The sequence below is a fragment of the Macaca fascicularis genome, chromosome 6 (genome assembly GCF_037993035.2).
Source record: "Macaca fascicularis isolate 582-1 chromosome 6, T2T-MFA8v1.1".
NCBI classification, from domain to species: Eukaryota; Metazoa; Chordata; class Mammalia; order Primates; family Cercopithecidae; genus Macaca; species Macaca fascicularis.
In genome coordinates, this window is record NC_088380.1 from 176629661 (window position 1) to 176655624 (window position 25964).

The 25964-nt window shown below is 43.1% G+C and overlaps 1 protein-coding gene across 5 annotated transcripts in view; it reads left to right on the forward strand.

Annotated features, from left to right (window-relative positions):
* Nucleotides 1-25964, forward strand: part of DOCK2 (dedicator of cytokinesis 2) — a 436348-nt gene that overhangs the window by 163785 nt on the left and 246599 nt on the right. Inside the window, exon 27 of one of the 5 annotated variants that reach the window (XM_073994715.1) lies at nucleotides 8170-8534. The exons of the other annotated variants lie outside the window; for them this stretch is intronic. Within the exon in view, the coding sequence (XP_073850816.1) occupies nucleotides 8170-8421 (252 nt within the window). The 3' untranslated portion in view covers nucleotides 8422-8534. Of the gene's footprint in view, nucleotides 1-8169; nucleotides 8535-25964 lie in introns of those variants that run through there. 5 annotated transcript variants of the gene reach the window in all.

Below are 25964 nucleotides of genomic sequence, written 5' to 3' on the forward strand. Positions count from 1 at the left end.
AGCCAAGAAAACTCTCGTGTCTGCTTTCTTAGCTGATTTACTTGGGTTTTGTTTCTTCGGTTACCTTTTGAAATGGCAAAAATTATTAAGCCTCTTCCTGGATGAGCAGATTGCCAGGGCTCAGATTCCAGAGATAGGGCATGGAGTGGGATGGTGGTGGCCATGAAGTCATTGTATGTTTTGTAGACATCATTCAGAGATTAGCTGGGGATGGAAACCAAAGGAAAGTGTCAGTGGGAGTAAGCGGAGGGCTTCCAAAGGGCTGAATCTGCAGAAGGTAAGCCAGCTGAAGTGGTGAAGACTGAGAGGTAGTGATTAGACCCAGGCCTGGAATTCTTAAGCATTGGAAGATGGAAGGAGGGTGCTTGATTTGACCCAGGTTCCTCTGGCAGCTCCTCTTTGTCCTTGAGTAATGTCCAGGAGGTACTCAGTCCTTAGATGGGACTGGCTTCAGAGGACTACATAGACCCAAATAACCAATACACTTTTTTCTAAGTGTTGGTGTGAGCCTTGCCTTTTTCTGTCTCCTCCCTAGAACATCCTCAGAGAAGAGCTTTCTAAATGAACTGTGTCTATGATTGACTGTAATTTGAAAACTCTGCAGAGCAATGTTCCTTTACTGGTCAGATCCATGGTCAACCATTACGATCAATTTCCTTGCATGCTGCCTCTCCTGTCTCTTCCTGTCTACACTCACCATCCCAATTAAGCTGCTTCTTGTCTTATTATTACATATGCATAACTTGCTTCATTCATTCATTCGTTCATTCATGCAGAAATATTAATACATATGATATACCCAGTGTGCGCTAGGCACTGGGAACAAAAAAACCTGTCCCCGATATATAATGACTAAAATCTAGATGCGTATTTGGGGTACAAGAGCTACAAAGGATATATGTGTGTGTATGTGTTTATGTGTAAGCATTTTTGTCAAGGAAGCCTACACAAAGGAGGTGAAACTTCAGCTAGTATTCAGTGGTGAATAATTAATGATCATAGCTCTACTTTATTTGTTGGTTTCTAGGCACTGGGCTAAATGCAATCTGCACATTCTGTCTGCTCACCCTGATCCTAGATACTAAGGCTTATCATTCCCATTTTAGAGATGAAAAACCTGAAATTCATAGACTTCATTAACATTTGAGGCCAAATAAATAGAGCAAATAAATGTCAGGGTCAAAATTCAAACCGAGGTCAGTCTGATTCGAATTCTGAGTAATCACAGGCATGGGGCATATAAAGTCATGGTCTTTTTCTTCTTTTTTTCTGTCTACTCCTACCTCATGTAATGGAAAGACAGTATAATAACCAAGAGCTTAGATATTCAAGATTCGTTCAGATGATGATGTTAGGGTGATGATGTTTCTATAAGGACATTCAGTAGCTAGCTGTTGAGCTGGTTCCAGTCTTAGCTATTTGATCTTTTTAAAAATTGTTTTTTTAAAGGGAGATTTCAGTCTTACTCATAGTGTAGAAACATGAGGGTTTGCCGATTATTTCTGTGGTAACATCCTATATAATGTTGCCTCAGTCAGGGAGGTTGATCATGCCTGTGATCCCAGCATTTTGGGTGGCCCAGGGAGGACGATTACTTGAGGCCAGGAGTCAAGGTTTCCATGAGCTGTGATCTTGCCACTGCACTTCAGCCCAGGTGACAGAGCAGACCCTGTCTCTCTCTCTAAAAAAAGTTTGCCTCTTTCTGTTGAAAAGCCAATCCACAATGTTTTTTACATTTTAGTAATGCTCAGATCCCTTTTAATGGAGAAAAATGTGGATCCTTGGGAATATGCCAGTGTCCCCCAGTTTGAGGGACCCAGTTATGATGTGCTAATTGTCAAGTTCCTGGTTTGGTAGAGGGATGGCCCAAGTTCACGGTTGTTTGTGAAGCAGGATGCTGCGGCTCTGTCCATCCCAGGGGAGTGGCCTCCGAGAGCTCTACCCTGACAGGCTGTCATCATTTTGCACATTCCCTGACATCAGACACTGGTGAGAAGAGGCTGCTGTCTCACACACCCTCAGTACTTAGGGCTTCAAAGCCAAGAAGTGAGTGGGAGGCTCTGAGCTCCCCATGGGGGATTGTGGCATCTGGACTTGAGGTGTGTGGGAGGTGCGTGTCACTCTTTCCTGCCTCTGAGTGCCGTGCTTTTATAATGAATTCTGACTGTGGGGACTAACCCACCCCTTTCTCCGGGTGAGCAACTGTCTTTGCCGGATGGGTTATTAAATACTGTTATCACCATTGAATTTGGTATAAATTTTGATGCTTTTGGTGAGCTTCACATCTCACCTCTCCAGCTCATGAAGATGGAAATCTCTCTTCTCTTCTCAAAAGCTTCTTCAATGAATAGGAGGCATTTAGTAGCCATGATTACTTTGAGCTAAACTGAAAATCAGAGGCCCAAAAGTACCTAATCTAAATTTCTCATGTTCTAGCATATAGCGGCTCTCAACATTGCCTCATTGCCTGCATAGTCATATCGCCTTGAGAGTTTTTATTTTACTTATTTTTATGCCAGGTTTCTGCTTCTGCCTCCTGAGTAGATAGAACTATAGGTGCCAGTGACCACACTTGGTTAGTTACTTAGTTAATTTGTAGAGACAGGGTCTCACTATATTGCCCAGGCTGATCTCAAACCCCTGGCCTCAAACCCCTGGCCTCAAGTGATCCTCCTGCCTTGGCCTCTCAAAGTGCTGGGATTACAAGCCACCTGGGGAGCTTTTTAAAAGTCAAACCAGCAGGAGGCAGCCAAATGGGTAGGCAGATAGGGGCGGGTCCCTGGTGAAACCCCATCTCCAAGCCAAAGACAGTTTAAAACCTGAAAGCCAAGCTATGTTAAATCCTCAGACTGGACTGAGAACTTGTCTTAGTGTTTGGCACACTTTCCTCTGATTAATCCCCACCCTTCACTTATTTTACATAAACTTACCTTTTCCTAATTGGTTTTCTACACTGTCATGCCCACCTTTGAGTGTTGTCTTCACTTTAACCTTTTTTTGCCTACTCACAAACCAATCGGCAGTCCCCATTCTGAGTCCATTAGGCCCCAGAGCCAGTCACACAAGGTGTGGGGAGGGACAGGGCGGGTACAACTTTCCAACCTTGAGGTAGGGGAACCAGTGCCCCCCCTCTACTATGTCCCCCCTGCCCCACTGAAAACCGTTTTCACTGCTCAACAAAATTATTCTCCAACCTCCTCACCCTTCAATGTCCCACGTATCCTCATTCTTCTTGGGTGCAGCACAAGAGATCAGGAACTGCTGAACATGGGTACAAGCTATAACATAGATGGTGAGCTGGATGGGCTGAGCGAGGCCTGGGCAGGGCGTCACTGGCTGGGGGTCCCCGGCTTGCAAAGTGACTGAGAAGAAAAGTCTTGCATCAAAAGCAGTAATACCTAGGCCCCTGTCCCAAGTATTCTGATTGAATTGGTCTGGGGTTGGTGGGGCATTGCAATGAGAAGGTGATGATTATGAGGTGATGCTAACTGTCAGCCAATGTGAAGAGCCACAGTTGTAGTGCAGGTCTCAAACCTGAGCAGGTACCCCCAGTAACCTGGAGGAGCTGTTAAAACACATTTCTGATCATTAGTCTGGACGGTGGGGTCCAGGCATCCAGTAACTTATTTTTCTATCAAGTTCCCAGGTGCTGTTGATGCTACCAGTGTAGAGACCATGCTCAGAAACCATTGCTCTAATTTGACCTATTTTCTTTTTTCCTTTGGTATTCACTGGAAATAGAGGAATAGCTGGGCTCATTCTCTGTTCTTTACCTTCTTAATTTAAGAGCCCTGTCCAGTCTATAAAATCTAGCATCTTCCAATATGCATTTAATAAACCATAAAATAGCAAATATTTCAAACACATTAATTTGTACCCATAAATTCATTTTCATGCGATAGAAGGGACACGGAGTATGCAAAGATCCAACTTTGAAAATTCAGACCATAGAATGTGCTGTTTGCTTTCTACAGGTACCAACTTCTCAAAATTGAACATTTAGATGAAAACAAATAAAAAAGGCCCCCAGAGCAAATGTTCTGGGTTTTTCTCCTGGTTGTTTGGACCTTCTCTGCTGACAACAGCATAGCCATTTTTATTGGCTTTTAGTTGACATCATGGAACAACACATTGTCCCACCCCAAGCATAGAGACTACGTCCACCTACTGGAGCCGTTGCCCACGGTAGAACCACATGTGAAAATTTAGCAATTATAGAGCAGGATGGCAAGCTTCCATTTGGGGGGCGTTGTGTGTTTGGGGAATGGGAGAGGATGCTTGTCTTCAATATTGTCATTGTTTGGGTACTTACAGCTCAGAGCAGCAGGCCAACCTTATTCTTTGAAACCCTGGGTGTCATGGTAGGACTCAAGGGGAGATGTCTGCCTTAGCCTGGGTGTTGATTTTTTTTTTAATGCTAGTGTTGAATTGCCTCACCCAGCTTGCTCCTGGCCTCTTAGCATATGAAAGGGACCAGCTCAGGTGAAGGATAAAAGGCCTGACTTCTTCCTCTATTAACTCCTTTTCTCCCCCGTCACTGAGCAAGTTTAGTTGTCAACTCCAGTTACTTTGAAGGGCGGTTTCACACTGGCTTCGTTCTGTGCTTTGCTGGCTGCTGAGTAACTGATAAAATTTAATATTGCTCCAGACCCGGAGGGAGTTGGTTTTTCCCCTCTTAAGACAAGGTTGTTGCTTTTATGTTTCATTCCTCAAGAAAAAAGAGAGTCATTGTTTGCTACTCTGCTTAGCAGTCTTAAAGTGGGTAAAGATGACTCCTAATTCTCAAGAGGAAAAGGTGTCGATTGTATCTGAATTGTGGACATAGGGAATCCCCAGAATCATCTTTTTAAAAAAAATTGTTTGAGTCTATTGGCTAAGCCTGAGTCGGGGGGCTACCAAGGTACTCTATTAGTCATGAATGGTTTGAGGGTTCTGATTTTTTTTTGTTTTGTTTTGAGATGGGGTCTCACTCTGTTGCCCAGGCTGGAGTGCAGTGGTGCGATCTCAGCTTACTGCAACCTCCACCTCCTGGGCTCAAGCAATTCTTGTGCCTCAGCCTCCTGAGCAGCTGAGATTACAGGTGCCAGCCACTGCTCCCAGCTAAGTTTTGTATTTGTAATCGAGACGGCATTTTACCATGTTAGCCAGGCTGGTCTCAAACTCCCGACCTTAAGTGATCTGCACACCTCCGCCTCCCAAAGTGCTGGGATTACAGGTGTGAGCCACTGCACCCGGCCAGGTTTTGATATTTTTATTCACAACTTAGACACCGTTTGGGAGGCTTTTGCTTTTGCTGAATGCAGTGTCTCTTGCTTGAAATGCTCTTCCAATTTCTCACCTTTCTCTGCAGGTAGAATCCTAAACTCGTTTTGGGTTCAGCTCAGATAATACTTCCTTTCTGAGATTTTCTCAATTCCATTCCCTCTTCCTTCCCTTCCCCTCTGCCTGCAGGCAGAATTAGGGACTTCCTTGTCTGTGTTTTCACAACCATGTGTGCACCCTGATATCCCAGCACCAATCATTATGTGTTATTCTCTCCTGTGTAACAGAAGGCTTTGAGTGAGGAAGCTCAGGGAAGCTCAGAGAGCAAAGCATACCCCCTGACTTCACAGAGTTTATGCTTTCAGCTTCGGTCTCTCCCATCCCACTTGTACTGTCTATGCTCTGGCTCCATGACAATTCTTTCAATTCCTTGCTTGTGCAGCACTCTCTCACTTCTCACTGCGGCGGAGTGCCGTTCACACTGCCTGAATGCATCCCCTCTGCTCTTAGCCTAGCTAAATCCTACCTTACCCTCAGAAGTCAGGTTGAATATCTCTCTCCTGGGAAGCCTTCTCTAATCCTCTCCCCTACGTCTCCTGTGGTCCTAGGAGCAGCTCATGCTTGCTCCATTGTGGCACCTGTGTTGTCACCCTCTGTGGACTTTTCTGTCTGTCTGTGGAAACCGGAGTGCTGTGAGGAGAGAGATCTTGCTGCTCTACCCCCCGCCCACCCCACCCCAGCACAATGCCTGGCTCTTGAAGCTATCTGAAGGAAGGAATAAATGAATGAATATGTCTCACTCCAATTAATGGCAGGGGCTGATTTCTCCCTGGGGTCTTGTGCGCTGAGTGCTAGCAGGGTATTCTTCTTTTTGCCTTCTTTAGATGTCAGGTGCAGAGGGTTGAATTAATCACACTCCTGAGTTCATGACAGGTCATCTTCATTGGTCTGTGCAAGCTCCTCCCCTGTTCTGTGTGTGTACTTGCGTGTGTATTCTGTCATAAAACAAAATTGTATCAGATTGATTTTAGTGTTCTAATGGACTCTTCTTAGTGATTCATGAGTCAGGCATTCGTATCTAAAAGACAGGAGCTCTCTTGGGCGCAGCAGAGCAGTTGGTTATTGTAAGGTAGCTTGAGCAGGAAGAAGGAAATGGGATGATACAAAAACGTGGGTTGGTTAACATCAGGTTACTTGTAAGAGTTAAAGCAGGGGGACTTCCTTATCATGCCAGCTCAGGTGACCCTGTCCTTTCCATCTGATTGCTGTGAACCTTCTGTTTTTAAGAAGAATTGGTCTGTTTGGGGGATTTTCCTACTTCCTAACGTTCCCATTTTAGTATGACACACTTAGTACAGGTGACTCCATCTTGGTTTGATCTGGGCCTAGTGCAGTAGCTCAGTTCAAAACAATGGACTCCTATGATTTTATTTAATAATTTCTTACCCTTTATCCCCATCTTCTACTCCCATTCCACATGCTCCCCACCCCCCATGAATGATTTGTCTAATGCGTTGAATATGCATGTGTGGTTTTGGGTGCATGTATGTTTACACAGACATACACAGACACACACACACGCACTCATGCCTCTCCTTTGAAGAGGATCAGATATGGACAGCAAAGGGCATTAGCATCTCCACTTGTTAGAATCCCGATGGGAGGGGAGGGGACTGTGGCATGAGCAGGAGTCCTCCAGACTAGAGGGCATTCTTGGTAGAGTCCTGCCCCTGACCTGTGTGGGAAACCAGTCCACCCTGCCGGTCTATGCGTGGGCGCCGCCTTCTGAAGTGCATCCTCTGTGGCCACTCTGAGCTCTGGGTTCTCTGATAAGCCCAGGCAGTTTGCCTGCTGCAGGGTGGAAGGGAGCCTGCCACTGCCTGTTTGTATTACTATTTAATTCCCAGGAATCAATACCACCCTGCAAGAGCAGCAGGGTTTTTTTCTAACCTATCTGCTCCCTCATATTTCAAATAAAAGGCAGGGAGACAAGGCTTGTTGAAATTCTTTTGTCTGTGGTGCATTCCAGAGAGCAGCTAATTAAGCCCCAAACTTGAGGTTGAAATACATGAGATCGCTGCACCTTCTGCTGTGCCCAAGGCTGCTTTGTTTTCACCCCTTGCTTTTCCTCTGGCTTCCATGGAGTTAGAAATGCCCTCCTGAGGCCAATGGCACAACTTCCATGGATGATGGTGTACCACACACTTCCCCAGCACCTTCTAACTGGCAGCGTGCGTTCTTATACAACACAGTTGTTTGTTTCCGGCCCCAAAGTGGCAAGGTAGATTTTACTATCCCTATTTAACTGGTGAGGAGGCTGAGACTCAGAGAGGCTAGGTGACATTCCCAACTCAACAGCCTCTCATGCACCACTTTGCCTCCCCCCACTCCCCATCTACACATCGCCCTTAACAGCACTTTCACCCTCACCAATTCCCTAGAGGAGCCTGCACAGGCTTTAAGTCAGACCGCATCTTGTATCCATTCCAGAAATATTTAGAAAGTACTTATCCTATGCTCTATTCTGTGTGCTGGGGCTACGGCCGTCCGTGAGCAGAGCAGGGGATAAATTCTAGCTCTGCTGTTATTAGCTATGGGACATTGAGAAGTCATCTAACTTCTCAACCCCAGAATGGGTCCTCAACCCTGGGTCCATGGTCTGTTAGGAACCAGGCTGCACAGCAGGAGGTGAGCAGCCAGAGTGAGTAAAACTTCATCTCTGTTTACGGTCACTCCGCATGGCTTGAATTACTGCCTGAGCTCCGCCTCCTACAGATCAGTGGTGGCATTAGATTCTCATAGGAACGCGAATCCTATTGTGAACTGCCCATGAGAGGAGTCTAGGGTGCATGCTCCTTATGAGAATCTAATGCCTAATGATCCGTCACTGTCTCCTATCCCCCCCAGATGGGACCATCTAGTTGCAGGAATACAAGCTCAGGGCTCCCACTGATTCTACATTATGGTGAGTTGTGTAATTATTTCATTATGTATTACGAGGTAATAATAATAGAAATAAAGTGCACGGTAAATGTAATGCATTTGAATCATCCAAAAACCACCTCCTCCACCATCCTTTTCATGAAAAAATTGTCTTCCATGAAACTGGTCCCTGGTGCCAAAAAGGCTAGGGATGGCTGCTCTAAGCTGTCTGTATGATGAGGATACTGTTTTCCCAGGTGTGGCAGAATGACAGGAAACAAGAGCACCTGTGAAAACATCCAGCCTTATGCCTGGAACATAATCTGCACTCTATGCACGTGGCTCTCCTTCTTCCCTCACTGTTCCGCTTCGCTCATATGCTCTTTCTGCTGTCCCAGGCTGCTTCTAAAACATCCCTAGAATTCTTTTAAGGACAGTACAGGGCCAAGTGGCTGCCTGGGAAAATGCAAGGCAGGCACTGAGCCTGGAGAGAACTCTGTAGCCCCGTTAGTATTGAGGGCAACCCCCAAGCCAGCCCTGGTGGCAGCCAGATGGTTTGGAGCCCTCGCAGGCCCCACAGAAGGCTTGCCAAGAAGTGGCAGATGCTGCTGCTGGAGGCAGGCCTTCCCCGCAGGGCGTCTGGGCCTCGCAGGAATTCCTGGAGTGACTGGAGAAAGGTGTCCTGTCCTTTCAGGGGCTCCTGCAGGGAATTCCAGAACTTCAGAGCTCCTGATCACCATTGTACGGGGCAGTGAGCTGGAGCTGGCTCTTTCCAGCTCACAAGAACCAAGTATGAAATGTTTAGGAATTTTGTGAGGCAATTGTTAAATAACTGCCATTATTAAAAATAATGTTATAAATCTCTAATTAAATAAACTATATTAAAATCTAAGGTAATAAGATCTCAAAACTCAACAACTTCCTGATGAGCTGGCTCCGTTTCATTTTTGTCTACCCTCTTGAGGTTATTTACATCTATTGTGTCTGTGCGGTGGAAACAGTGTCTCAAGCTCTGCTGCTGTGCCTTGAAATCAACCAGGAAGGGAATGTTAATGCCACAGAAATTGGAAAACGTTACATGTATCCAGGACTTTATTTTTTTCTTTCTGGAAAAACAATGGATAAACATCTACCAGCACACCCCTTCCAGGGACTCAAAAAAATGGCCCCAAATAAGAAAAATCCAGAGACCCAAGGGAGCTGCCTGTGCACTTCCCTTCCCCTGGTGGACCCTAAATCCGCCATCCTCTAAGGGTTCTTGAGGGACTTGGCAAAGCCAGTATGCTCCAGGGGTGTAGTGTTTTTAAAACAAACAAAACACCCAACATAGACCAAGGAGGGGAGATAGGTTTCATTTCTCACGACAGTTCTCATTGGTCTGCTGTGGCTTCTTTCCTGATAGTGTTGAGAATGTCAAAGTCTCCTGCAGGGCAGTGAGAAAGACAGCTTTGGTTCCTGCGGTAGGTGAGGGGTGGGGACCATGAGTTGGGTATCATGGATTTGCTATGCCTAAACTAGATGGCCAATTCCAAAATGTGGGGAAGGCCATTGTGACGGGGAGATTGTTATCTTTCACCTCAGTAGGTTTTGGCCTTAAGTAGGACATAAAAATTAGGAAAAGTTGATTTTTGATTCGACAACCACCACTCAGATTCATTGCTGCAAGAACCATCGATGGTTACTAAAAGTCATGGACAAAAGTCTGATAGGAAACAGGATATTTGCCTAATCTCAAAGTATCTTCCCAAAGTATCCACTGATTAATGGCACAGGGAAAGATAGTAGCTTTACAGTGGAGACACCTGATAGACTTTATCGTAACCAAATGAGCAAAGGGAAACCGCCAGCAGGGAGACATAGTGACGTCATGTGCCTCCTGACAGGATGCACTGAGGACTCTACATCTCTTCTATAGGAATATTGCCAAAAATGTACAGCCTCAATCTGATGATGAGAAGACATTAGACAAACCCTAACTGAGGAGTGAAAAATACCAGTCTAGTCCTCTTCAAAAGTTAAGGTCATGAAAGACTGTGGTACTCTTACAGGTTGGAAACATGACAACTGGATTCAATGTGGGATCCTGAATTGAATCATGGACCAGAAAATGGATGTTAGAAGGAAAACTGGCAAAATTAGCATAACGGCTACAGTGTAGTTAATAGCATTGGACCAATGTGAGTTTCCTGGTTTGATTATTGTAATCTGGTAATATAAGAGGTTAGCATTAACCAATGCTGGGTGAAGGGTGCATAGGAACTCTCTGTGCCATCTTTGCAACTCACTAGGAATCTAACATTATTTCAAAATTTAAAATGTTTTTAAAAGCTTATTTTTGAAGTATTTAAGGGATGATCACTCACTTACGAAGAATGAGGTTTGAAGGTGAGCAGTTCTGCCAAGTATACTTATTTCTATGTGAAGGGAAATAACACATAGAAATTAGTGTAAAAACCTGATGGATACAGGAATTTCTGCTTTATGAGTTAAGACAACAAAATTCACAAAGGACTAGCCTTACTAGAAAGTTCCATTTGCAAAATTCCTAACTGCCTCAACCAATTAGGAGGCCAATGTAACCTCCCACCAAATGAATGATTAGGTAATTGCATGACTAAACCAACATTTAGCATGACTTAATCCAGGACTAGGCTCTGGGGACGTGGGACTTGGAGGAGCATAGGAGCCTGCCCTCTTCTCAGGGACCTTGCAGCCTATAATATTTCACATGGGCTATTTGACAGCCCTAGCCATGTGGTAAGTCCTAGGCCAGGGTATAGGACTTGAGTGTCAGCTGATCTTTGCCTAGCGAGCATGGAAAATGGTTGGTTTGGCATTGCTTAGGGATGGTCTTTGGGTTGTGTATTCTCAGGGAATTCATCTGGAAAATAAGAAGACAGCTTTTTCTCACAGTTGACTAGACCTATCCCTAGTAAAGTTAATGATCCACCAGGTTCAGTTCCATGAGCACCAACTAGAAATACTTCTTCAGGTATTCTTTAATATTCCATCATTTGCCATGACCAAAGTTTAAAGAAGTTCACCTACAGCCAAATCCACACTGGCCTCACACACTCCCTCCTTCCTGTCCTTAATCTCCACATCCTTCTTCACTGCCTCTCAGAGCCAGGATGAGGGTGAGGCATGGCCCGGGAGGAAGGGCAGAATGTAATGGGGCACCAAAAATTCAGTAATCAAATCAAATAATACCGTGACATTTAAAAAAAATCAATATTTTGTTATTTTGTTTGCCATGAGTTTTTGCATTAATTTTTTAAACAAAACATTGCATTGTTAATTTTCTTGATTACTGATTTTTTTGGGACCCCTTCAATTTTGCCCCCTAGGCTAGTGTCTCACTTGTTTCACTCTTCCCCTAGTCCTGGCCCCTGCACAGCCCTCTCATCAACACTGGCTGCCTGCACAGCCCTCTCATCAACACTGGCTGCCTGCACAGTCCTCTCGTCAACACTGGCTGCCTGCACAGTCCTCTTGTCAACACTGGCTGCCTGCAGTAACAAAGCTGGGCTTTGACCCATAAACAGCGTGGCGGCTTGGAGGGATGGAGAAGGTACCTTTCTATTCTCCCTCCAAGACTGTGGAGGGGCTGCGGAAGATTTCTATCTGCTGGGAACCCTTGCATAAAAGTACTAGTGGAAAGGAACAGCCATTTACACTCTAAACCTTCACTGGGGCAGCCACTTGGTTTCCAAATAGCATTTCTTGCATAATGTTTGAATTAAATCTCCCTTTCGAAGTTGGGAGGCATGAGTTAAAAACCCTCTCAGCATCAGAGAAATATAGCTATGTTTGGTCCAGGTTACAGTTGCTGAGGGAACTATAACTTTGATTTGCTCTCCTGGTGTAAATGTAAATCCTTAAGTGAAATGAGTTAAGCGAGGGAGGAGGCGCTCTGTTTTTAAGGATGCGTTTGATCAGCAGCTCTGTCTATGGTGCCCCACCTGCCATGCACAATCTGGGAGGCAGCAGCCAAAGACTGCCGCGAGGAAGCTTCCAGCAAATGATCTAAGAGTTCTAGAATGGACGTTGTCTCAGGGAGGTTTTTAGATCAGTTTTGTCTTAGAGATAAACACAATCGGTTTAACAGTCTGGATTGGCAAATGAAGTTTAATTTCAGCACAGTTTCTGCAAGCCACCTAGCATGCTAAAGTCATCTTTGACCCTCTATTTATTACCTTGTCTTTGGCCCGAAATCCAAACTCAGCTTCCTTTTCTTCTCCAACCACATTTCCAACTGTTTTCAGCCTGCAGTTTACATTCTAGCACAGCCAGACTCGCACTCTCCCACCAAGCCTTCATGCTCTTTCTTCTTTCTTTGCCATTTACCCTGTTCCTTCCATCTGGAAGGGGTTCTTTTGTTCCCTCTTTTTCTTTTTTTAATTTTTAATTTTTGTAGGTATATAGTAGGTGTATGTATTTATGGGGTACGTGAGATATTTTGATACAGGCATGGGATGCGTAATAATCGCAGCATGGAAAATGGGGTATCCACGTCCTCAAGCCGTCACCCTTTGTATTACAGTCAATGCAGTTATACTCTTTTAGTTATGTTAAAATGTGACAATTAAATTATTGACTACAGTCACCCTGTTTTTCTCCCTTCTGTCTGTCTTGAAAGCCTTCAACTGGTGGTTTACAACCTGAATCTTGCTCATGTATTGTGTCTGGCTTGCAGAATTATTTCATAAAACCCACAGTCCCACTCATTCCTATTGCTTTCTAGATGACTGGGTCCACACTTTTATATTATCCATCCTGACTATGTAGACATCTGAAATGTGACCTCTGAGAGCCAGACCCTGCCTTTCCTAATAGGCCCAACCCAATTCTTCCTCGATTAAGAAATCACCCCAGGTTCTTTTAGCTCCATCTCACTCACCACCTCTCCTGCATTCTGAAAACTTTCGGCCTTATCATAGAATTTAGCACTTAATTATATGCAGCTTGACATTTGCTCTTGTCATGGTAGGCCTTTCTGGCACATGTTGGGACAAAACTAACACTTTCTGTTATTTCTCTTTTCAACTAAAGTAATATCTTTCTATCCCACAGCTCACTAAACATTATCTAAGCACCTATGATCTGTTAGGTACCATGCTAGGCCTTTGGGATGCAAAGGTGTTGAAGACAAGCTCCTCTCTTACTAGAAACTAACTTGGAGACCTTATTTCCCAGCACTTGGCCTCTATTCATTATTTCAGAGCACATCTAGTCCTTCCTAAGCCTCACTGCCTGGTTAACACTCCTCCCACTGCTACAATAAACGTTCTTTGAATATTTAAATCATACTTGTCTTTTGAAGCCTGGGTCAATTTCCCTTATATTTGCCTTGCCTGATCTGTTTCACAGACATGTGTCCACCCCTGTCTCTTGGAAATTTGACATAGGCCATCATTTACAGAAAATGTTGTTCTGTGGGTGTCCTATATGTGGCTTACAGACTCTCCAAGGACAGAGCTGATCCAGTCTTACATTTCTCCTGTATTTCCACACTACGTGGCCATAGTGCCGGACTCCAAGCAGATATTCAATAATTAATCTCCGTGGTTTGATTGATCCTCCCATCTTCAATTAGTCTACTTTCAAGAAATACATGGTGACACTAATTTTATTTTTTATACTCAGTGGAATCCAGTGAGAAAGGTAAATCTGCTGCTTTTGCATTAAAACATCGCATAAAAAGCAGGTACCAACTTTGAGTACTGCTGGGCTCCCAAAGTTGTTTATACATCAGTTTAGAATTCAGCCTGCATTTTCCCACAGAAATAATGCCTTGGGGTTGGTCACACCCCCAGGCCAGCCTACATGGACATGTTTAACCTGTAATGTTTTGAACTCTAGGGCAGAGATTAGAGCTCACATTTTCCTCTCCTCATTGCTGAAGAGTGTGGAGGTTGTATGCGCTTCGCCTTACCTGACAGTCACCGCACTGTGCCCAGCTTTACAATGTCTGTTTTCTTATCTGGATAGTAACCCCCATGAGCACAAAGACCACATCGGTCTTGTTCACTTCCACATCCTAGCACAGTGCCCAGCACATTTATTGAGCAGTCCATACGTACTTGTTGATTTGGATTGAGTTAAATTCTAGTTGAAAGATGATGGACTTTGGAGACACACAGGCATGGATTTGAATTCCAGTGCCATCACTGACTAGCTGAGTGGTATTGGGGCCTCTCTGAGCCTCAGCTTGTCTCTCCATATTTTGTTAATTCATAACACCAAGTTGCTGAGCATGTGGTTAATACCAAAATGTTTTTTCTTTCCTTCCTTACTACCTTAATCTATGAAAAGCATGTGATTAATTAATTAAACTGTCTCTTCTTAGTGCACTATTTGTTAAGGTGGTGGTGACAGGGCAGGCAGTATTCCATGCTAGGGCCTTTTTGCAGCTTTTGGGAAGTGTTGGGTTCTATTTCCAGCTCTAGTTCTAACAGGCCGTGTGACTTGAGAGGTCACGCAAACATATCTGTGAAACAGCAGTGAGCGATTTCAGTTATTTTCAGGCTCTTCCACATAAGTATTAATCATTTCAGGTGAGTGAATATAAATGCTCAATGTTCTGGGGGCAGAGTCCAAAGGTTGAATTTATTTGAATTCAGTCTTATGTTTTATCTTAATTATTCATGCATACTTTATATTCTAATTCATGGTGGATACTTGTTTTAAAAATATTGACATAATGTTATTCATGTTAATGAATGCTTGCTGTAAGCCCAACTCTGTCCTAAGCCCTTTATATTCAGAAGTCAGTTTATTTCTACCACAATTCTTTGAGTAAGCTGTTATCATCTCCATGTTACTGTTGAGCAAACTGAGGCTTATATGAGTTGAAATAAGTAAACTCAGGCTACAGAGCAAGTTAGTGGCAGGGCCAGAATTTAATTTGTCCAAATCTAAACTTTTTGCTTATACTTCATTAAAGGGTATGTAAAAACAGAGACTTCCCACAGTCATCAAATATATTAACAAAAATGCCTTCGCTTTTATATCTGGGGGCAAGGAATGACATGATTCAGTGAGGGTAAGTGTAGTTAACCTTTCCAGAAATACCCCCAGGAGACCAATTACTTATCTGCTTAAAAACTACCCTTGGCCGGGCCCGGTGGCTCATGCCTGTAATCCCAGCTACTCAGGACGTTGAGGCAGGAGAATCGCTTGAACCCGGGAGGCAGAGGTTGTGGTGAGCCAAGATCACGCCATTGCACTCCAGCCTGGGCAACAAGAGCGAAACTCCATCTCAAACAACAACAACAACAACAGCAACAACAAAACTATCCTTTGCTGGGCAGGGTGGCTCACGCCTATAATACCTGCACTTTGGGAAGCCAAAGCTAGGGGATTACTTGAGCTGAGGAGGTTGAAGCCAGTCTGAGAAACATGGCAAGACCCTACGTCTTCAAAAAATTAAAAAATTAGCTGGGCATGGTGGCATGCACCTGTAGTCCCAGCTACTCAGGAAGCTGATGTGGGAGGATCGCTTGGACCCAGAAGCTAGAGGATGCAGTGAGCTGTGATCACTCCACTGCACTCCAGCCTGGGCAGACAGAGCAAGACCCTGTCTTGAAAAAGAAAAGAAAACCTATCCTGGAAGACGAGTCACAACACCACACCCTCTTGGCTAATGGTGAAAAGTGAAGAAAGAAGAGGAGATGGTACATATAGGGGAAATAAGTAAAGAAGTTGCCAGCATCTTTGTTTTTTGAGAAGACATGACTTAGCACATCTATTATTTTTCATCAAACTCTGAATTGATAAGATGTAAAGTAGTTTAGACAATGTTGCTACCCATCTGTTCATTCTTTCATCCAACCATCCATCCATCACTCCACTGACACGTTCATTTTGTGTATTTATATATGTACTTAGTGTTTACTCTGTATTAAACGTGACACTACACTTTGGACTTTCAAAATGGAAAGGTGTGGTCCCAAGAAATATGAACAAAGTTTTGTGGGTACTCAAAAAGAATATGCAACTTTGTCTGGGGTAAGGTGGAAGTTTGGAGTGGTTGAGTTCCCAAAGATGATGATTGGGCTGAGTTTTTCCCTGGTGAACAGGATATTACCAGGTAATCAAAGGGAGAAGGACATCTCAGACACAGAGAAAAACATGCTGTCATCTCTGGTGGCTCTCATCTCTGGGGAGGACGAGCCGACCAAGACTGGTTGGGGTAGGGCCTGGGAGAAACGAAACCTGTCCAGACCCCAAGGACTGAACTCTCTGAAGAAGATGCCTGTAGTCCAAGGTGAAGGTGTGGTGAACTCTGTTTCCCATAGTGATTGTGGGAAAATCATAATCAGAATTCCAGGGAGAAGGTAGGAATCCAAGAGTGGTTGGTCTGACTCACTGCAAGTGAGACTTGATATGGTTTCAAGGAAAGGGGCTGACAGCAAGAATATATAAGAGTTAGTTCTGTATTATTAGGCTCCACTCTTATTATGGAGAGGCATTGTTATTATAAAGCCTTACTTACTACATTGCAAAGAACACATCAGGTGCATGTTTCTCCCAGCTGGCTCTGCAGCACCTCCCTCAGGACACCTTCTCACATTTTCCTAGATTGGGTGATGACATTTTTTCTGAGCTTTCTCAGCTCCCTGTAATAGCATTGTCAGGATCCTTCCTTTACCATGTGGTTCTTCCCTAGTCCTACATTGCTAATACACTGTGCTCTCTTAAAAGCAGGGGCTAGATTTTCTGTCTCTGAATCAGAATCCAGGACAGAGCGTGGCACGTAGTGAGTCGGTACCACTCCATATTGAAATTTATGTAGAGAGCTTTTACAGAATAACAACGCTTGAGTCTCATCACCAGAGACTTCGAATTTGTCTTGGGTGGAACCTGGGCATGAATATATTTATATATATGGAAAATCCCCAGCTTGTTCTAAAAATGCAGCCATGGTTATAGACCACTGAAGCAGATGCTTAGATAATGCTTCTTGAGGTATTGGACCATAACAGATATAACAGATATTACCTTATTTTTTGGTAAGGCAGAGGGTTGGAGAGGAGCTGCAACCTGCTGTTGAGGCAGCTTCTCAAGGATCTCAATTCACTCCAGGCCACAGAAACCTGGGAGCAGATGACTACTTCGAGATGCTGCATACTTATCTGAAAGAAAACCTTAATGTGCTCCCAGGAATAAGCTCATGGATTTGCTTCAAGATGACGTGGTTATAATAACCAGCTAAGCTAGGCTGTCACTGTTGAGAATGGAAAGTGACCAAGCATTCATAGAAACTGCTTTCCTGCTCACCAGCTTGTTGGGAAAGGCTCAGAGCTACGGATTAAAAGTGGGGGCACCGAGTGTGTTACAGAAACTGGAAAATGAAATGGCCATCTTTCTACCATCCAGAAAAGCCACCAGAAACTATAGATCAAATTGGGAAATTTGGAATAAATCAAGGAAAATAAATGAGTTCTCCCTTGCCCAAATTTATTGTAGTTGTATAGGTGGATCTGGGAGATTTAGTGGAGGAAAAGGGAGCACACAGCCTAAGCTTTCCAGAAAGAGCTGGGGATGATGGTGCTAGAAATGTGACAGAACTTTAAAAATGTTGAAATCATTGGTGACAATTAGAAAACAGTAAAAAAAAAAAAAAAATCAACAACAACAAACAAAACCCAACACACATGCTTTTTCAATGTTAAAACCGAGGCACATACTCTGTTGCGGGGGGCGGGGTTAAGAGAGAGAGTGCATCCATATTTCCCAAGATGAGGAGAAATGCCGTTGTTCTAAGAGGCTGTGATTTTGCCAGCACCATGGAGAAGGGCACACATTATCTCTTGCTTATTTTTTATTTATACAGATGGGTTTCTGGGGAGGGTTTGGATTGTATCCAATCTGAACTGACAAAGGCAACCCTGATGTCTGTGTAACTGCATGCATAGATCAGAGGATACAAATTCACTCCTTAGATCTATTGGTCTTTTCTGGCCAATTCTGATGCATTTTAGACTGACATACTTCCTCTGTCCTTTCTTAGCAAAGGAAATGAGGTTCAAGGGTGAGATTTAAAAACCTCTCTTTGCTAGCAATTTTTCTAAAGTTTCTGATAGAATTAATCCCTAAGCAGACCGGTCAGTGAGAGTGGGCTCTGAATTCTGGCTGAGGCACAGGATGCTGTATGTTTTATGAGATTGGCCTCCCAGCTTGGTTTTGCACCTGCCTGACTTGGAAGGGATTTGTGGGAGGAGTCCATTTTGAAAAATGCCGATAATAGAGTTTTGATTTGGGGAAACCCTGCTGAGGAAACTGTCAGTCATCACTGAATGAGCCTCTGATGTCTGTGTTCTCTTTCTGGAGGGTGGTGGGATGAGTAAGGGTATTTTCACTGTAGGAAGGAGGATAGAACGTTGGATATGTTCTTTGGTTTCTCTCATTCCCTGTCAAAGAACCCCTTAGTCTTTTGTATGTGGTCAAGCTGTGTTGTCAGGACAGTTGAAGAAATCTGTGCCCAGAAGCTTCCAGATCCTCTATTCTAGCTCTACCCCCTCATCTAAGAATCTCTGCTTTCTCTCTGCAACAGTTACATGACATCTCCTATTCGAACTTAAATCCACTTAGTTAAATCACAGCAATTACTTATTCTGTGACAGGTACTTGTGCTAGGTGTTGAGCCCAAAGTAGTGACACAGACCTAATCCCTGTTCTCAAGTAACTTACCAATAATTCACAATCTGTTTGTTTAACAGTGTAAGCGGGGGCAGGTCCGAGTGGATTATGTTATGACTCCCTACCTCAGAGGAGCTTATAGTCCAGAATTTTAATGCTCTCATTCAGGACTGGTGATGATGCAGAGGCATGAATAAAAGGAAACACTAGTTTGCCATTGGATGGGGGAGAAAAGGGAGGAAAGTCATGCGGGGAGGGAGGGAGCTTGTCCTATCTAGGATGGCTTTCTGGATAAATAATTGCAAAGATTTTCACCACCATGGAGTCCTTTTCTTATCCTATGCCCATGGATGCATGTTTTAAAATACACTGTCTCTCAGAAAAGCAACATGCATTAAACATTGATTAATGTGGTTACTCATTTAAATTAATTAATACTATAGAAACATAATTCAGAATTTTCTGACCAACAGAGTTAAACAGGTTGTCTACTTAGAGTTTATCTTGTTCTCATTCAAACAAGGAATCTTGGCATTTTCATTAGCCCATGCAGTAATACTGAAGACGAGTGGGTGTACAATTTCTGTTAAGCTTTTTGAAATATTGCAAATAGCTCATGTACCCCCATTTCTGCAGTAAAAACCTTACCTGAGACCATTGCTGCAGGGCCATTTGCTCATGTAGTTCAATTTTCACTTAAGCTTTGAAAGTTTACACATTAGGATGGTATAGGTACAGAACACAGGGCCTGAGACTTTACTGGCTCAGAATATTTGTTAATTGACATTAAGCTATTAAATATCAAAATTCAAATAATTGCTTAAGTATTTAGAAAATGAACAGTATATTAGCTAGTCAACTACAACTCAACAGTTTTGCAATTATATTTACATTGTATTTATTTGGAGAGGTTTTTTCTTTTTTTTTTTTTTTTTTTTTTTGAGACGGAGTCTCGCTCTGTCGCCCAGCCCAGGCTGGAGTGCAGTGGCGCGATCTCGGCTCACTGCAAGCTCCGCCTCCCGGGTTCACGCCATTCTCCTGCCTCAGCCTCCCGAGTAGCTGGGACTACAGGCGCCCACAACCGTGCCCGGCTAATTTTTTATATTTTTAGTAGAGACGGGGTTTCACCGTGGTCTCGATCTCCTGACCTTGTGATCCGCCCGCCTCGGCCTCCCAAAGTGCTGGGATTACAGGCGTGAGCCACCGCGCCCGGCGAGGTTTTTTCTTTTTAACATCTTTGACACGTGATATGAAATGGGGCCTTCAAAAGTCACCTTGTCTAGAGCCTGCTCTTTTGTCTAAAGAGCTGCAAGAAAGGAGACTGAGTGGTATAATTTAAGATCTAAAAGCAGATGACCCTGTTCTTCCTGGAAAGTAGACTGGAGATGCAGGTCCCTTGGGCAAGACATATCTGCTATCTCCTATTCTATTGTGTGGATAAACCATCATTTATATAATAGGATCCCCGATTTGGGGATATTTATCTTTCTTGTTACATTTGGGTATTATATGTAATACAATGTTGCTATAAATAGCCTCACACAGTGCAAGAGCCTTGCAACCAAAAAGACATGGGAGCAGATCCAGCTCCATTGCCTGCAGTTCTGTGACTCTGGACAAGTTGCATAAACCTTTAGATTTCCTCATTTGTGACATGGGAAGAACCAGGGTAGCAGATTTACAAGGTTATTCTGTAAATTAAATGAGGTGGCTCATGTAAAGCATTTATCATAATGACTGGCCTATATTAAGTGCTCAATAAATATTGAATGATAATAATAATTAGAATGTATCTTACTTTATATCTTAAAATGGGGTAATACTTATCTCCGGGGTTCTTGTCAAGACTCATTGAGATATTGAACACAAAGCACACAGCCCATTGCCCAGCACATAGTAAGAATTCAACAAATGTTAGTTTTGCTTTTTATCTATTTTTTTGCACCTCATAAATTTTTCCTGTTTTGAAGAACAAAATAGTAAAGTGGAGCCCATCTGAGGCACATCTTCATAAGTGTCTCCAACCAGCCTTTATTCATCAGCATTAAGATATTGAACATACAGGCTTTAGGAGGCTTAATTTTTTTCTGCTCTAGCCGTCAGGTTGGAGGTTCCAGTATATTTTAATAAAAACCCTTGCAAAGCAACTTAGAGGATCTAAATAAAAAAAAATGTTTTGCTCGTTGAGTTGGTTTCATAGTTGTGCCTTTTAAAAGAATGTTAACCCATGTTACTTTGCAGTGCTTTTCTGTCCATTTAGTAATGTTGGCAACAGTGATGCAGCTCGTGAGCCCCAAGGTTACATCTAGAGCCCCAGCATGGGGTGGGAGAGCTGCTGGGGATGGGGAAGGAGGAGAGCCATTCCCACAGCAGCCTGACACCCCTTAACACAGGGCTTCCTGGGTGTACGTCCCTGGGATGTATCCACTCAGTCTCCTATGGACATGGTTCTTTAGGATTGCAGCCTGACTTTCATTTCTTTCCAATGGAGAAAGATTTCTATTTTCATTGTTACATATATGATGATGAACATTTCCAACAAAACAAAGCAAATAAAATTATCCCTTTAACCTCACATCTGTCCCTCCTCCCTCCCACTCAGTGATATCATTGTTAATGGTGTGCAATGCATTTTTTCCAGACTTTCTGGACATAGAAAATAAAATTTTTAAAAAAAGGATTATATTGCATATGGTGCTCTGTAGTCTCTTTTTAATGAACATATTTAGGATATCTTTCCAGGTCAAGATCTATCTACCTTCTCCTCCATTGTGTGAATAAACCATCATGTACATAATATGATTCCTGATTTGACCACATTTATCTTGCTTGCTGCGTTTAGGTATTATAAACAATGCAATATGCTACAAGCAGCTGTGCACACAACTGTTTGTCTTATGATGTTCTTTGGACAGATTTACAGAATGATTTACCATCTGCAAAGTGCTGCCACATCCATCCATTTATGTGATCCAAAGAGGTGGAGGCAGAGGCAGTCACAAACCTGGACTTGAGTCAGGCAGGCCTGGGCTGGAACTTGGATTAGCAGACCACAGCCAAGTACTTCACTTCACTCATCTCTAAATCTGGAATTGTAGAAGTATTTCTCCCATTTTATATGTGCTTGCAGGATTCCTTAAGTTAATGTATGTAAAATACTTAGAAAAGTGCATGCCACATAGTAAAAACATTTTTAAGATATTAGCTCTCAGTGTTGGAATTAGCTATGGTTCCTCAAAACAATTCTGATATTGTGGATGCCAGTGCATCCAATATACAGATGAATAAACTTGAGGCTCAGAGAGGCAAGATGGGTCAAGGCCAATGACCAACAAGGAAAGAGAATAGTTAATGGCAACTTCATAGTCTCTGTGCAAGGAGAGACTTTTGCAGAGCACTTTTCATAATACTGAAAGAGGTTGCCAGAGAAGTTGGAGAGGGCCTAAAGCACCATTCCATTGTGCCACCGACACCACATTTCTGATCACGGAAGGAGCATGCAATCAGGCAGAAATGAGCTTAGGTTCAGGTTTGGCCATCTGTGAATGGAACTTTCTTGGACAAGTTACTAAATCTCTCTAATTCTCGTGTCGTATATCTGGGATTTCAGTGCAGTTTTATAAAAAGTTAAATGAGATTATGTCAAGTCTATATGCACAGTTCCTGGCATATAATAAGACCTTGAAATCTGTGTTAGCAGTAGTGTCAGAATTAGAACCCACATCTTCTTTTCCTTTTGATTGTATCCTGCTGCTGCTAACTCCAACCCTGTCTTCTAGAGAAGGCTAATACAAAGTGTAAGACATGTGTGACAACATGAATGCATTGCCCAAGTCCTACTTGGCAAATGGGGTGGGGATGCTCACCCAGTGGGTGGGGAGAAGCAGAGATGATGGGATACAGCAGTGCCACCCACCCTACCTTGTTGTTCCTGCCTCCCCTTCGCTGAGCTGTCTCTGTCCCTGGCTGCCTCTGAGGCTTGCTTCATGCAATGAGATGTCAGTGCAGTAAAATCTTTCAGGATGGAAACCAGTTCAAACAGGAAGAAAGAAGACAGCACTAAACCCAGAACTCATGCAAAAATCACATTCCCTCTAAGGGCCAGAGAGAGAGAAGGTGACTGTACTGTAGATGATATCTGTTACTGTTTTCAAAGTTAGATATTTTCTTTCCAGGTGTTTGTGGTACCTTCAAGATAAGAAAGAAATGGAAAAGACCTCTCACATAGAACACAGAATGGAAAAAAACAGTAGTAGCCATAGATTGCTGCTGTTTTCACTGTAAGAATATGCATTCTTTCTCTTTTGCTTAAAAAAAAAAGTAGACCTTTGGATTTCACTCTGTAACTGTGACCTTGTGATCTTCCTCTTAGTACTGAAAAGACCTAAAGACAAAGCAGGCGGAGGAGTTGAGATTATTCTTGGCATGAACACAGGGCCAACGCTGCCCGTGTGCTGGACTGGAGGAAGCAGTGGCTCCCACAATATTCCGCAGAATAGGTCCTTCATTCTAGCTCTGATGACATTTCCTGTCACACGTCACTGGTCATATTACCATGTGCAAACCGCTTCCTAAAGCTGAAGTTTTTCTTTCTGTAAAATTAGGGATTGCACTATCACTCCTTTTGAAACCTTAGACATTTACATGACACAATCATATTTTTAAAAATGTATGACTATCAGATGTATGTTTAATATATTTAACAAAATCACCTCACTTCTAAATATTCAAATGTGAAAAGTTTAGAGTAGAATTCCCTTGTAAAGATGGTCAATTACAATAGGTACCTATTTTTCCTCCCTCTTGAAAACCTCCTAAAAAAATAAAAGAATTTCTTTGAAAGAAAGGTAGGAATCATACGGAAAGTTGGTACATGACATAGCAGACCTGAGAAAAGTATTTCATAAGCCAGCAGTGGAGGACCCTGAGGACTCATCCAATCTAAAACAAAGTTTCAGGAAGTGGTAGTACCGGGTGCCCCTGCACGTCAGGGTGAATGAAAGGAAGGAGCTCAAATAAGGAGGATCAATTGAGAGCCTGTTACGGAAGCAATCTGATTCCATGGGGCTGAGTTATTGAAGGTGTATACAATAAAGAAGAAAAAATAGAGGATATCTGGCCTAGGAGATGCCAGACAAAATTGAAGACAGTGATACCTTACTCAAAAGCAGATTTCAATCAAAATATGCATCCTGGAGGCTAAAACCTCCAGCACTTTCCTCCCATTCAGCTCCTAGAGCACTGGTGGCCAGGCCTTCACACATCATGCGGGGATCAGACAATTCTTATTAGTGAAATCCAAGCAGTCCAAGAAGAAAGACTTGCATATATTGATATTGGCATCTCTCCAACTAAATGTCCCAAGCTCATCACCCTGCAGTAAGCTCACAGACCACAAGCCCTACTTACATGCTCAGGCAGTGCTCTCCAGCTAAATGTCTCAACCAGATCACCCTGCAGTAAGCTCACAGACCACAAGCCCTACTCACATGCTCAGTCAGTGATCACCTTAGCATCACACACACTGAAATGAGAACATAGCCCCAAGGATTAAAGAGAACTAAGGAACAATGCTTGCATAGAAGAGAGAGTGCAAAACAAGCAAACAGAAGAAAAGCTATTTGGAGGACACAGACTCTGTGAGGCAAAGCAAACTTTAGAAAATAGGCAGAGAGAACTTAGAAAACAGCAGAAGAGACCACTGTAAATCGGGAGATAGTACTTAAAAACACTAAACACTCAGAGAACTAAAAGGAATCTTGGATTTTTCCAAATTGCTTTTTTTGGGGTGGGGGGTGGGGCAGGAAATGAGGAGTGTACAAGAAATGGGAATCCATCATAGTTTACAACTTGGATGAGAATGGTATTTGCATATTCAAAATATTTTAAATAATAAATATTGATCAAAGCAAAATTATACCATAAGTGTATGAGAGGAAGGAGAAATGGGAAGGATGCATGTGCCTGATGGGACAGTGGGAGGAAAGAGTGAAATGCTTGGTTTTTTTTGCTTGTTTTTTTTTTCTTTTGAGACTGCTCTATTGCCTAGGCTGGAGTGCAATAGTACGATCTCGGCTCACTGCAACCTTCGCCTCCTGGGATCAACCCATTCTCCTGCCTCAGCCTTCCAAGTAGCTGGGACTACAGGCATGCGTCATCATGCCTGGCTAATTTTTATATTTTTAGTAGAGACGGGGTTTCACCGTGTTGGCCAGGCTGGTCTCGAACTCCTGAGCTCAGATGATCTGCCCGCCTCAGCCTCCCAAAGTGCTGGGATTACAGGCATGAGCCAGCGCCCCTGGCCAAAATGCTTATTTTTTTATGGTGGACAGTTAATAGACAACGCCAAAAAGTAAAAAGAAATGTTTAAAAAATAAGTAACATAAACATATTATTGGCATCATGTTCATAAATGCCAAAATAACAATTACAACAGCTTAAAGAGGTACGAAGGTTCCTCTGGCAAGGGGATCATGAGAGACTGCTATATTTTGTTTGTTTGGGGATTTGGATTATTTTTTCCTTTTTTTGAGACAGGGTCTCACTCCCTGTTGCCCAGGCTGGAGTGCAGTGGTGTAATCACAGCTCACTGCAGCCTCAACTTTCTGGGTGCAAGCCTGCCTCAGCCTCCCCAGTAGCTGGGACTACAGGTGTGCACCACCATGCCAGGTGATCTTTTATATTTTTAGTAGAGATGGGATTTCGCCATGTTGCCCAGGCTAATCTTGAACTCGTGGGCTCACGCAATCTTCCCGTCTTGGTCTCCCAAAGTGCTGGGGTTATAGGCATGAGCCACTGTGCCCAGCTTGTTTTGTTTTTAAATGAAGCTTGAAGAATTTTCAGAACTATATACACTTATAACTTTGATACAAATAAAGTTTTATATCAAAACCATAAGTAGCATCATTTGTGTAAAAGTAGATTTCTCAAATTATTAAATATGTTATCCTATGCGATTAGACACTGAGCACGTCCAAGTTTTATTTAACTGATAAACTAGGAAACAAGCTGAACAACAACAACCTGGTTCAAAAGCATTCAGGTTTCTTGATATTTTGTGAGAGAAGAGATACTTGTATAAAATTGTCATTAGGTATAAAATAGGTAAATTTTATCCAGAGTGATAAAACTATGAG